Source organism: Ranitomeya variabilis, chromosome 1 (assembly GCF_051348905.1).
Source record: "Ranitomeya variabilis isolate aRanVar5 chromosome 1, aRanVar5.hap1, whole genome shotgun sequence".
Lineage (NCBI taxonomy): Eukaryota > Metazoa > Chordata > Amphibia > Anura > Dendrobatidae > Ranitomeya > Ranitomeya variabilis.
In genome coordinates, this window is record NC_135232.1 from 900,933,131 (window position 1) to 900,947,970 (window position 14,840).

At 46.6% G+C, this 14,840-nt stretch overlaps 1 protein-coding gene across 1 annotated transcript; it reads left to right on the forward strand.

Annotated features, from left to right (window-relative positions):
* The first annotated feature begins 11,282 nt into the window (after positions 1-11,282).
* Positions 11,283-14,404, forward strand: NEUROG2 (neurogenin 2). Its single transcript, XM_077265113.1, has 2 exons — positions 11,283-11,602; positions 12,820-14,404. Exon 2 carries the CDS (start codon positions 12,821-12,823, stop codon positions 13,460-13,462), a length of 642 nt encoding a protein of 213 aa, XP_077121228.1. The 5' UTR covers positions 11,283-11,602; position 12,820; the 3' UTR covers positions 13,463-14,404.
* The last annotated feature ends 436 nt before the right edge of the window (positions 14,405-14,840 follow it).

A 14,840-nucleotide genomic window follows, 5' to 3' on the forward strand; every position in this document is an offset into this window, starting at 1 on the left:
GATGGGGTGCAGAGTGTACATTAATGAGAAAAAAGTGAACTTTTTGGAATTTACCAAATGGCGGCAATGAAACAAAGAGTGAAAAATGTAAAGGGGTCTGAATGCTTTCCGTACCCACTGTACATAGAATACACAAAAGTTACACCATTCTAAAAACTGCACCCCTCAAGGAACACAAAATCACATTCATGAAGATTATTAACCCTTCAAGTACTTCACAGGAATTAATGGAATATGGAAAGGAAAAAATAAACATTTAACTTTCTTTCACAAAAATTTTCATTTAGATCTAGTTTTTTTTTTAATTTTCGCAAAGGTAACAGGAGAAAATAGACCATACAATTTGTTGTGCAATTTCTCCTGAGCATGACGATACGCCATATGTGGGGGAAATCTACTGTTTGGGCACACGGTAGGACTTGGAAAGGAGCGCCATTTCACTTTTTGAAGGTAAAATTTGTTGGCATAGTTAGCGGACACCGTGTCATGTTTGGAAAGCTACTGATGTGACTAAACAGTGCTAAACCCCCCAAGTGACAGCATTTTGGAAACTAGACCCTTATGGAATTTATCTAGATGTGTATTGAGCACCTTGAACCCACAGGTGCTTCACAGAAATTTATATCGTAGAGCCAAAGAAATAAAAAATAAATAACATTTTTTCCCAAATAAATCTTTTTTAGCTCTAAATTTTGTATGTTCACAAGGGTAACAGGAGAAATGGACCCCAAAATTTGTGGTGCAATTTTTCCTGAATTCACTGATACCCCATATGTGGTCAAAAACTACTTTTGAGGCACAGTGCAAAGCTCAGAAGGGAAGTAGCGCCATATTACAGTGCAGATTTTGCTGCACTTGTTTGAGGGTGCCATGTTACATTGCAGAGCCCCTGAGGTGCCAGAACAACAAAAAAAACCATAAGTGAATGAATTCAACTAGGGGTGAATTGATTAAATTGATACCAAAGGTATGACACACCATTAGGCAGTGAATAAAAAATAATTTACATTTTTACCCCCAAGCTTCTGTGAGCCCCAGGTTTTACATTTTCATACTAGGAAATGGGTAAAAATGGCACCAAAAATTTGTCCCACAATTTGAATGTAGAAATACCCCACATTTGGATGTACAGTACTGCTTACTTAGCCATAGCCTAGCCACGATTTTGACTGCATGGGTGTTTTCCATAAACAAGCTGCAGTGGAATGTTGCTGAGTGAAAATTGCAAACTGCCATTGTAGTGACCAGTACGTTGCAGTCACCAATAAATTATATTATGCATTATATTATACATTATTAGATGCTTCTGGAGATAAAAACCTGTATATTAGCTAGGCTCTCATCTACAGAAATGCCAAAATGTGGGCGCTAAATGTGATTTACGCATGCTGGGGCCCAGAAGGGAGAGGGGATTTGGAAGTGGAGAATTTGCTGAATTTCTTTTGGGGAACGAAGAACCATTTCACTTTTCCAGAGCCTTTGTGCTACCAGCTACCATGACCGGTTTGGCAGTGGGTCAGTAATGGTGTGGGGTTGCATTTCTTTGGAGGACCGCACAGGCGGGCCAGTCCATAGCTTCAATGCCTTCATCTTGCAGGAACTGCTGACACACTCCAGCTACATGAGGTCTGGCATTGTCCTGCATTAGGAGGAACCCAGGGCCAACCGCACCAGCATATGGTCTCACAAGGGGTATGAGGATCTCATCTCGGTACCTAATGGCAGTCAGGCTACCTCTGGCGAGCACATGGAGGGCTGTGCGGACCTGCAAAAAAATGCCACCCCACACGTCACGGGGGTACTGGGTAGACTACAGCTGATTACCCGGGCCCCTGCAATATCCCTCAAACTAGGGAAACCCTATCTGTCCCTCTCCCAGAGTTTACACTGAAGGTGTGCATGTCTGGGCCGCCAGTCCTGACCCTGAGTCCTGTTTCAGTACTAAGCTGAAACCTCTACCCGCCACCCAGTGATAAGACCTCTCACCAACCCCCACAGAAAGCACAGACAGGGAAAACTAAAAAACGCACCACGCCGCAGACACACAGGAAAACACTATAATGTGCACAGGGCAAAACAATACAAATATAGGAAGGAGAAATATAACGAAGGATAATACACCACCAGATACGATATTTCCTCTGCTAGACCACCACCCCAGACCGAGATCACCAGGCACAAGACACAAGCTATAATCGGCGACGCCCAAAGCCCAGCAAAACTATATAAAGGCAATGGGCGTGACTAAGACTCCAACCCGAGTACCAGCCAGATTAACCCCGGACAATCTGGATCAATCTAGCCGGCGCCACTGAGCATATAGTGGACGAATGAGGAATTACCGCTGTCTGTCGGACGCCCTAGTGTGAACAGCATCCGACATGACAGTACCCCGCCTTCTACGAGGGACCCCAGGGCCCTCACGACTTATAGGACCCGGCTTGTCCGGATGGCGGCGGTGAAACATACTGACCAGCCGGTCCGCATGTATATCTGAGGCTGGTACCCAAGACCTCTCCTCCGGCCCATAACCACGCCAGTGTACCAGGTACTGTAACGTGCGGTGCACCACTCGAGAGTCAACCACCTTGGAGACTTCAAACTCTAAACTGCCATCCACCAAGACTGGAGGAGGCATCGGCGCCGCATCCACAGAACCCACCACCTTTTTTAATAACGATCTGTGGAACACGTTGGGAATCTTATATACCGTAGGGAGCTCCAATCGGTAGGCAACCGGGTTAATGATGGCGACGACCCTAAACGGACCAATTAACCTAGGACCCAATTTAAGGGATGGTATTTTGAGTCTTATGTTTTTTGTGGATAACCACACCCAGTCACCCACACTCAGGTCCGGACCTGGCACACGTCTACTGTCAGCCACACGTTTGTACCTTGCACCCACGCTCAACAGGCGCTGTTTAACTTTCCTCCAGATGGAAGACAGTTGTGCTCCTAACAGGTCCTCCTCCGGGACGCCGGAAGAGCTCCCCTGACTCAAAGTACAAAATTGAGGATGGTGCCCGTAAACACAAAAGAACGGAGACTCCCCGGAAGATTCCTGGCGGTGATTATTTATGGCAATCTCAGTCAAAGGAAGGAACGTCGACCACTCCTCCTGGTTGTCAGAAACAAAACAGCGTAAGTACTGCTCCAAATTTTGGTTTATACGCTCGGTCTGACCATTTGACTGAGGATGAAATGCCGAAGAATGCGACAACTTGATCCCCAGCCGTGAGCAAAATGCTTTCCACAATTTTGCAACAAACTGAGTACCCCTATCAGACACGATGTCAGACGGGACCCCGTGATGTCTGACCACCTCCTGCACAAATACCTGAGCCAGAGTCTTAGCGTTAGGCAACGAAGGCAAAGACACAAAGTGCGACATTTTTGAGAACCGATCAACAATCACCAAGATGACCGTGTTCCCAGCTGAGGAGGGCAAGTCCGTGATAAAATCCATGGAGATCTCCGTCCATGGCCTACTGGGTACCTCGAGAGGAAGTAGTGTGCCAGCAGGACGGGAGAGGAGCATCTTAGCCCTAGCGCACGTGGTGCATGCTGACACGTTTGAGACCACGTCCTGTCGGATTTTGGGCCACCAAAACCGACGCGACACCAACTCCAAAGTACCCCTAACCCCTGGGTGACCAGCCAGGACAGCATCATGATGCTCTGCCAATATCTTTAGGCGAAGATGGAGCGGTACAAATGATTTGTTAACGGGAAGTTCTGGTGGTACTTCCTCCTGAGCCTCGGCAATCTCAGCCTCAACCTCTGTCGTGAGAGCCAAGACCACTACACCTTTTTGGAGGATGGGTACCAGTTCTTCCCGAGGTTCTCCCCCCGGAAAACACCTGGACAAAGCATCTGCCTTAGTGTTCTTAGACCCAGGTCGATAAGTAACAAAAAAGTTGAACCGCGTGAAAAACAATGCCCAGCGAGCCTGCCTGGGGGACAGACGCTTGGCTGACTCCAAATAAAGCAAATTCTTATGGTCGGTAATAACAGTAACCTGGTGAACCGACCCCTCCAAAAAGTGTCGCCATTCCTCAAAAGCCAACTTGATAGCCAATAACTCCTTGTTGCCGATATCGTAGTTACGTTCGGCGGGCGACAGTTTCTTGGAGAAATAGGCGCATGGACGCAACTCGCTCAAGGATGAGCCTTGAGACAGCACCGCCCCCACTCCAACCTCAGACGCATCGACTTCCACGGTAAATGGTTTCGATACATCCGGTTGCACCAGAATGGGAGCTGAAGCAAAACTGTTCTTCAGAAACTCGAATGCGCGCACAGCAGGCTCAGACCAGGCGGAGAAATCGGTACCCTTTTTTGTCATGTCAGTGAGCGGTTTAGCAATGGTAGAAAAGTTTTTGATAAACTTTCTATAATAGTTAGAAAACCCAAGGAACCACTGGAGCGCTTTTAGGTTATCAGGCCGTTCCCAACGCAGCACCGCTTGCACCTTAGCGGCATCCATTTTAAACCCAGAAGCGGACACAATATAACCCAAGAAAGGCAACTCCTGAACCGAAAATACACATTTCTCCAATTTAGCATAGAGCTTATTCTCTCTGAGTAGCTGTAACACCTGCCTAACATGCTCTAAATGAGTATCACGGTCGCATGAATAGATGAGAATGTCATCAAGGTACACAATAACGAATTTTCCCAGGACATGAGAGAACACATCGTTTATGAAATGTTGAAATACAGCAGGCGCGTTTGTCAAACCAAATGGCATCACCAGATTTTCAAAATGACCCTCAGGAGTATTAAAAGCCGTTTTCCACTCATCCCCTTGACGGACTCTTATGAGGTTGTACGCCCCCCTGAGGTCAAGCTTAGAGAACCACCTAGCACCAGCCACCTGATTGAACAGATCGGGTATCAGCGGCATAGGGTATGGGCCACGAACCGTAATCTGGTTTAACTCCCTGAAATCCAGACACGGGCGTAAACCGCCATCTTTCTTCTTAACGAAGAATAACCCTGCTGCCACAGGCGAGGACGAAGGCCTGATGTGCCCTTTGCTCAGACTCTCAGCGATGTAGTCTTTTAAGGCTTGCCTCTCAGGACCAGAGATGTTAAACATCCTAGCTTTCGGCAATTTGGCCCCTGGTTTTAACCTAATAGTGCAGTCATAGGGATGATGTGGTGGCAATTCTGAACAACCCTTCTCAGAAAACACATCTGCGAAATCCAGCAGAGACTCAGGAATACTAGGAGTCACAGCGAACACACATGTGGCCAGGCAATTCTCCTGGCAGAATCCGCTCCACTGGATGATGTCCTGGATTTTCCAGTCAATCACCGGGTTGTGCATAGACAACCATGGAAAACCCAGAACCATTTGTGCAGGAATATTACTGAGCACCCTATATGTAACCTGCTCTGAATGTAGGACCCCGATGTGGAGTTTAACCTCAGCCACAAACTCAGTAATCTCCCCCTGTGGGAGAGGAGCGGCATTGATGGTGACCACCCGGATAGGATGAGGCAGTTTTTCGATCCTGAAACCGGCTGTGCGCGCAAACTCCTCATCAATAAGATTAGTGGCAGAACCACTATCCACAAACACAGTGATTGGCAGCTCTCTGCCAGCGACCATAACTTTGGCAGGGAGCATGCATTGAGAAACCACAATGGAGGATATGCATAAGTTCAGATAGGCCTCCTCCACACCCTCTGAGCTTAGTAGTTTTCCCGCCGTTGCGCTTTTCTTAGATAGCAGAGGACAAGTATTAACATAATGACCAGTTTTACCACAGCAAAAACAGGCTCTCTGCTTCCTGAGCAAAGGGGCACGATGCTTCACATGTGACACCCCTTCGATTTGCATAGGGTCCGTGGGCTCACCTGCAGCAACCTCACGTGTACCTATGCTCTCTCCCATAGGCGGCGTCTCTTGCACCCCCTGACGCAGACGGCGATCAATGCGGATAACAAGACTCATAGCGGATTCTAGAGAAGCAGGAGTCTCGTACATCAGAAGGGCTTTTTTAACCCTTCCTGAAACCCCATGAACAAACTGACTCCGCAGCGCGGGATCATTACACTGTGTATCTACCGCCCAGCGGCGAAATTCAGAACAGTAATCCTCCGCCATACGCTCCCCCTGGCGGATAGCGCGAATTTTAGATTCTGCTAGACCCATTCTGTCAGGATCCTCATAAATGAGTCCAAGAGCAGAAAAAAAACTCTCCACTGAGTTATATGCAGCAGAATCAAATGGTAAAGAAAACGCCCATGCTTGAGTATCCCCGTTCAGTAATGACAACACCAGGCCCACACGCTGAGCCTCATTACCTGAGGAGATCGGGCGCATACGAAAATATAGTTTACAAGATTCACGAAAAGTAACAAATTTACTGCGTTCCCCAGCAAACCTGTCAGGTAAAGGAAACTTTGGCTCAGCAACTCTTCCAGCAGATTCAGCTTGCACATTAGATACTACTAGACCCTGTTGCTGAACTGCCCCCTTCAGCTCAGTGACCTGCAGGGACAGCGCCTCCAACTGGCGGGTTATGGAAGTCATGGGATCCATGGAATACAAAAAAATATGGCCGATTATAATGTCACGGGGGTACTGGGTAGACTACAGCTGATTACCCGGGCCCCTGCAATATCCCTCAAACTAGGGAAACCCTGTCTGTCCCTCTCCCAGAGTTTACACTGAAGGTGTGCATGTCTGGGCCGCCAGGCCTGACCCTGAGCCCTGTTTCAGTACTAAGCTGAAACCTCCACCCGCCACCCAGTGATAAGACCTCTCACCAACCCCCACAGAAAGCACAGACAGGGAAAACTAAAAAACGCACCACGCCGCAGACACACAGGAAAACACTATAATGTGCACAGGGCAAAACAATACAATTATAGGAAGGAGAAATATAACGAAGGATAATACACCACCAGATACGATATTTCCTCTCCTAGACCACCACTCCAGACCGAGATCACCAGGCACAAGACACAAGCTATAATCGGCGACGCCCAAAGCCCAGCAAAACTATATAAAGGCAATGGGCGTGACTAAGCCTCCAACCCGAGTACCAGCCAGATTAACCCCGGACAACCTGGATCAATCTAGCTGGCGCCACTGAGCATATAGTGGATGAATGAGGAATTACCGCTGTCTGTCGGACGCCCTAGTGTGAACAGCGTCCGACATGACAACACCATTACTGACCCACTACCAAACCGGTCATGCTGAAGGATGTTGCAGGCAGCAGATCGCTCTCCACGGCATCTCCAGACTCTGTCACGTCTGTCACATGTGCCAAGTGTGAACCTGCTTTCATCTGTGAAGAGCACTGGGTGCCAGTGGCAAATTTGCGAATCCTGGTGTTCTGTGGCAAATGCCAATCGTCCTGTACGGTGTTGGGCCATGAGCACAACCCCCATCTGTGGACGTCGGGCACTCAGACCATCCTCATGGAGTCGGTTGTGCAGACACATGCGCATTTGTGGTCTGCTGGAGGTCATTTTGCAGGGCTCTGGCAGTGGTCCTCCTGTTCCTACTTGCATAAAGGCTGAGGTAGCAGTCCTGCTGCTGGGTTGTTGCCCTCCTACGGCCCCCTCCACGTATCCTGGTGTACTGGCCTGTCTCCTGGTGGCGCCTCCAGCCTCTGGACACTACACTGACAGACACAGCAAACCTTCTTGCCACAGCTCGCATTGATGTGCCATCCTGGATGAGCTGCACTACCTGAGCCATTTGTGTGGGTTGTAGAGTCCGTCTCATGCTACCACGAGTGTCAAAACACAACCAACATTCAAAAGTGACCAAAACATTAGTCAGAAAGCATTGGTACTGAGATGTGGTCTGTGGTCCCCACCTCCAGAACCTTTATTGAGGGTGTCTTGATAATTGCCAATAATTTCCATCTGTTGTCTATTCCATTTGTAAAACAGCATGTGAAATTGATTGTCAAACAGTGTTGCTTCCTAAGTGGACAGTTTCATTTCACAGAAGTTTGATTTACTTGGAGTTATATTCTGTTGTTTAAGTGGTCCCTTTATTTTTATTTTTGAACAGTGTATATATTGTATCTATCTTTCTTTGGAAAACTATGTGAAAATTACATAGAGAATTCCTCCATGTAAAAGCTCATGTTAAAATCACATTGCAATTGGATTGCATTTACATGTAAATTGGATGCTGTGTTAAGATTGGATTGTACTCCCATGAAAAATCGCATGACACTCGTCCCACTTTTCAGGTCCAAAATCTGAACTTTTTTCACGGTGATTGGAATGTGCCCTAGCAATGATAGACTGGTACAGAAAGGAGAGGGCCCTATCCAAACAGGCTCACAGTCTACTATTGTCATAAAGAAGGAATAAAATAAAAGGTAGACAGACAGACAGACAGATAGCTAGATAGATAATGATTGATACAATAATAATTAGAGATGTGGATAAATAATTAGAATAGTACTTGATGAATAGATTAGATATCTAGAGATAATGATTAATAGGTAAGGAAAATAGATTAGATATGTAGATAAACATAATGATAGATATAAGGTTGCTTCTCACAAAATTAGAATATCATCAAAAAGGTAATTTATTTCAGTTCTTCAATACAAGAAGTGAAAATCATATATTATATAGAGTCATTACAAACAGAGTGATCTATTTCAAGTGTTTATTTCTGTTAATGTTGTTGATTATGGCTTACAGTCAATAAAAATCCAAAAGTCATTATCTCAGTAAATTAGAATACTTTATAACACCAGCTTTAAAAATGATTTTAAAATCCGAAATGTTGGCCTACTGAAATGTAAGTTCAGTAAATGCACTCAATACTTGGTCAGACTCCTTTTGCATCAGTTACTGCATCAATGCGGCATAGCACGGAGGCGATCAGCCTGTGGCACTGCTGAAGTGTTATGGAAGCCCAGGTTGCTTTCATAGCAGCCTTCACCTCTTCTGCATTGTAGGGTCAGGTGTCTCATATCTTCATCTTGATAATACTCCATAGATTCTCTATGGGGTTAAGGGCAGGCGAGTTTGCTGGCCAATCAAGCACAGTGATACTGGAGTTTTTACACAAGGTATTGGTACTTTTGGCAGTGTGGACAGGTGCCAAGTCCTGCTGGAGAATGAGATTTCCATGTCCAAAAATCTTGTTGGCAGAGGGAAGCATGAAGTGCTCTAAAATTTCCTGGTAGACGACTGCGCTGACTTTGGTCTTGATAAAACACAGTGGACCTACACTAGCAGATGACATGGCTCCCCAAACCATCAATGATTGTGAAGTGTCTTCACCATTCTGAACATCGCCCGAAGGAGTGGTTCATATCTGACATCTGTTTGTGCATTAATTCCACCAGAGGGAGAGCTCCTCCGATGTCTTTTCTCACATATCCCTTGGAGTTGTGAATGCAACAGGACCAACACAACTTCACACCAATCGGAAGGGCGGCATACCACGAGGTTGGATCCCTATTTGTGATCAAATTGCTACATAGCGTTGTGCCTATCCTGCACAACCCCCCACAGGTGAGCATATATATGTATCACAATTCTTTTCTATATGTAATTTATTGCACTTAGGTAGCGCTCTCTGGTTTTCTCTCCCCTCTTCTCAGTCTCCTGTAAAATTTTCTTACATCACTGATTGTAGAAACTTCACACTAGACCTCAAGTAGCTTGGATTCTGTGCCTCTCCACTCTTCCTCCAGACTCTGGGACCTTGATTTCCAAATGAAATGCAAAATTCACTTTCATCTAAAAAAACCCAACACCTTGGATCACTGAGCAACAGTCCAGTTCTTTTCTCCATGACCCAGGTAAGACGCTTCTGGCATTGTCTATTGGTCATGAGTGGCTTGACACAAGGAATGTGACACTTGTAGCCCATGTCCTGGATACCTCTGTGTGTGGTGGTTCTTGAAGCAATGACTCCAGCAGCAGTCCACTCCTTGTGAATCTCCCCAAATTTGTGAATGGCCTTTTCTTAACAATCCTTTCAAGGCTGTGGTTATCCCGTTGCTTGTGCACCTTTTTCTACCACACTTTTTCCTTCCACAACTTGGAATGGATTAATATGCTTGGATACAGCACTCTGAACAGCCAGCTTCTTTAGCAATCACCTTTTGCGATTTACCCTCCTTGTGGAGTGTGTCAATGACTGTCATCTGGACACCTGTAAAGGCAGCAGTCTTCCCCATGATTGTGGAGTCTACGGAAACAGACTAAGGGACCTTTTTAAACGCTCAGGAAGCCTTTGCAGGTGTTTTTGTTAATTATTCTATTTTACTGAGATAATGACTTTTGGGTTTTCATTGGCTGTAAGGCATAATCATCAACATTAACAGAAATAATCACTGGAAATAGATCACTCTGTAATGACTATGTAATATATGAGTTTCACTTTTTGTATTGAAGAACTGAAATAAATTAACTTTTTGATGATATTCTAATTTTGTGAGAAGCACCTGTAGATAGACAGATGCAAATATAAAAGAAAGTTGAAAGGCAGCACTAGCAAGCTGTATGTGAAAAATGGGTTTCAGAACTTCCAGGTAAAGACCGATCTTCAATATAGTACAAAAACGATGAAGACTGCACTCGATCCTAGTAAAAATATAGTGGTTTATTTGCCCCTATGGGCTCCCGAGGTTTCAGCGCAGGCTGTGAGCCTCTCTAAAGCCAGGGCCCATATGGCTAATAAACCACTAGAACCAGTGCAGTCTTCATGGTTTGTGTACTATAGATAGATGATAGAGATAATTATAGATGGTTTATAAATAGATCAGATATGTAGATACACATAATTATAGATTATTGATAGAGTGGCTATTTGATAAATTGAGTAGATAACCATATGGTGAAATAATTAGTTTGTTTATATATAGACACGTCTATAGATAGAACATTACAGATGATGGACAGATTAGATATTTGCTACATTGATTACATAACTAGTAAGCGATGACTATAGATTATTGATTAGATCTGATTACAGATGAAAGATAGCGTTGATGGACGGGTGCACGTACGGATGACAGCGGTATATACAAGCGCTGCTCGGGGTGTTTCACCTCCAGAACTCCAAGATCCCGGAGACTTTGTGAGCGCACAACTTTCCAGGTCTCTTCTATCTGGGGTGATATAATGGCTGCTCGCCGGCAGCTGCCTCCCGCCCCCGCCTCATCCTCAGCTGCTCCCGCACGCGCGTGTCTCGCTGCCCCCCGTCCCGGCGCCGCCATTGGCTGATCCCCCCACTATTCATTAATAAAATTAGCGGCACGCTTCAGCCGAGCGCGAGCCACCAATCAGCAGGCGGGAACGGAGGATACCAAAGCCAGTGGCAGGGGGGCAGAGGGGGGCGGAGCCACAGAACAACAGACCTGAGCACCAGGAGTGGAGAAGTGCGAGGATGAGGGATGCTGAGGAGAGTAATGCGGGCGGGGAGGGGGCGCTGTGCCCCGGGGCAGCGCTGATTGTAGCGGGGCGCTATATAAGGGCTATGAGGAGGGTCGTGTGCCAGACGCACAGCCGCCCGGCCACAGCAGCCTCACTTCTCCACAGCAGGACGCGTGCCAGGAGAGCGGAGCCGCCCTCAGCATCACCTCAGCCGCAGGTCAGTGCTCCTCAGCCTGGGAGGGGATTACCGAGGGGCGGAGGGGCTGCACCGCATGTCGCAGAGCCGAGCCTGTCACTTCCCACAGCATGCAGCAGAGCCGAGCCTGTCACTTCCCACAGCATGCAGCAGAGCCGAGCCTGTCACTTCCCACAGCATGCAGCAGAGCCGAGCCTGTCACTTCCCACAGCATGCAGCAGAGCCGAGCCTGTCACTTCCCACAGCATGCAGCAGAGCCGAGCCTGTCACTTCCCACAGCATGCAGCAGAGCCGAGCCTGTCACTTCCCACAGCATGCAGCAGAGCCGAGCCTGTCACTTCCCACAGCATGCAGCAGAGCCGAGCCTGTCACTTCCCACAGCATGCAGCAGAGCCGAGCCTGTCACTTCCCACAGCATGCAGCAGAGCCGAGCCTGTCACTTCCCACAGCATGCAGCAGAGCCGAGCCTGTCACTTCCCACAGCATGCAGCAGAGCCGAGCCTGTCACTTCCCACAGCATGCAGGGATTGCAGGAAGAATTCCCGCAGTTATTTACAGTCAGCCTGCAGGGGGGAAATGACAAACACCGCTCTGCTACATCTCTGCGCCTGGCAAAGCCCTATAATACAGCTCTGCTACATCTGTGCGCCTGGTAAAGTCCTATAATACGGCAGTCTTATACAGCACTGCTACATCTGTGTGTCCAGGGCAGTCTTATACGGCACTGCTACATCTGTGTGTCCAGGGCAGTCTTATACGGCACTGCTACATCTGTGTGTCCGGGGCAGTCTTATACGGCACCTCTACATCTGTGTCCAGGGCAGTCTTATACGGCACCTCTACATCTGTGTGTCCGGGGCAGTCTTATACGGCACCTCTACATCTGTGTCCAGGGCAGTCTTATACCGCACCTCTACATCTGTGTGTCCGGGGCAGTCTTATACGGCACTGCTACATCTGTGTCCAGGGCAGTCTTATACAGCACTACTGCATCTGTGTGTCCGGGGCAGTCTTATACGGCACTGCTACATCTGTGTGTCCGGGGCAGTCTTATACAGCACTGCTACATCTGTGTGTCCAGGGCAGTCTTATACAGCACTGCTACATCTGTGTGTCCGGGGCAGTCTTATACGGCACTGCTACATTTGTGTGTCCGGGGCAGTCTTTTACGGCACTGCTACATCTGTGATCCATGTCCTGGCACAGTGGTATAATGCCATGTCTCTCTCTCCTTACAGAATGGTGTTGGTAAAGAGCGAGTTCAGAGAGGAGGAGATGTCGTCACCTTGCTCCATGTCCACATCCAGTCTATCACCTCAGCCCTACACCTCAGATGATGAGCAGCAGTTCACCCCTAGCCTACCATCAGAAGATGGAATAATGGGCACAGATGCCACCAAGAAGCCCAGGCGTAACCGTACACGCAACACTAAAAATGGTGAAGTTGTCTTGAAGATCAAAAAAACCCGGCGCCTGAAAGCTAATAATCGGGAAAGAAACCGCATGCACCACCTGAACTCTGCCCTGGATGCTCTCAGGGAAGTGCTGCCCACCTTTCCTGAGGATGCCAAGCTCACCAAGATAGAGACCCTACGCTTTGCACACAACTACATCTGGGCGCTGTCTGAGACCCTACGCCTGGCAGACCAACTTCACGGCTGCACCACGTCTTCTGTGCTGATCCATGATTCCCCGCCTTCTCCAAGCCCTTCTGCTTCCTCATGGAGCTGCACATCCTCTCCCTCTTCATCCTGCGGCTCACTGTCCCCTGCTAGCCCTGCCAGCTCCACCTCGGACATCCTAGATTACTGGCAACCTGCTGATCGCCTCTTACATGGAGCCCTCACCCAGCAAAACCTCTCTTACCTGATCAGCAAATAGCTCTGAATGGTCATTGTACATATTGTTGGGGCCAGTAAACAAGGGTTATATGGGCCAGAGTATGTGAATCCCATATGTTTAAACCTTGTGGGGTCTTCCTCTCCAGATGCCATCGCTCTCTCCGGATGCTAGCGAGATGTCCTTACTGCTGGAGTGGAGAAAGCACAAACTACATGATGGAACTGTGACCATGATAGTAATCAGGGCTAGGGAATCTCTTACGTCAGAGAAACAAGTAGGTCTGCCAGAAAGTTCCTAAAAACAACCAAATCTATTTTATAAGCCAAGGGGATAATCAGCTGTTAGTAGCTGGTGGTCTTCAGACCCTCGTGTCCATAGATAAGGGGGACTCTGCTGCATCTGTTTATTTCCCACTGCTTGGAGATCGTTGTGGGAATTTAATGTGTCAATCCGAACTTTCCCTCTGACTTGCACTTCGTTCACTTTGCCAGATTTTGTCACAATACCTTTTTGTTCTGTCATTCTATCTGCCCGTTTCCATCTGTCCGCTATGATTTATTTGTAAAAAGAGAAAAAAAAAATGTTGCTTGCCAGAGGGCCAGGTTAGAAGTCATTGTATAATTTGTAAGCTTTTGTACCCCTTGAATGAAAGCGTGAAAATTTAGGCTGAACTCACTAAGAAAAGGAGAAAAAGGGGGAAAATGGAAAGGGAGGTTTCCTTCATACATTATTTATCTGTGCATTCAGAGGAAGAGGAGCCCCTATTCTTCCAGAAGATTAAATGAGCGCAGCAGACGAGGAGGATCGCTGTGATCAGATACATGTTCTCACTTTTATTTATTACAGATGATGATTTCACGGAGTATATGTATTATTTTTTTATTATTTTTGTATATTTGAAAGAGTATATTCTAGAATGTATTTACAAGACAACCAGATGTTGTGTTTATAATTATTAAATAAAATATCTAATTTTCCTAACTCTTGTCTATGTCACTCTTTTATATTTTGTGGCGTCGTACAGAGTGCTGTATCAGGGCAATAGTGTAAAAAGTCAAGTAACAAATTTTATCAAAACCCAATATTTCCTCATACATTTTGCACATGAAGAAAAATGTCACTAAGGTCTAAAACAAATAGAAAAAAAGAATGAAATGCTAAAATATAAAAATTCAACTAAAGAAATTGGCATAATAAGCAGATTTCATCATCTTACTAAACTTGGGATAACTATTGGTAAATCCAAATTCTATAAAAATATGGTAATATCTCATTCGGACGTCCATGTGCAAGTACGTGTTGAATCCCTTGTTTTCACGCATACAATAGGTACCCACTAAATTCTATGGGGCTGTTCGAATGTTCATGTTTTTTCACGGACTGTGTGCCCATACAAAACTGACGGAGACATGTCTAT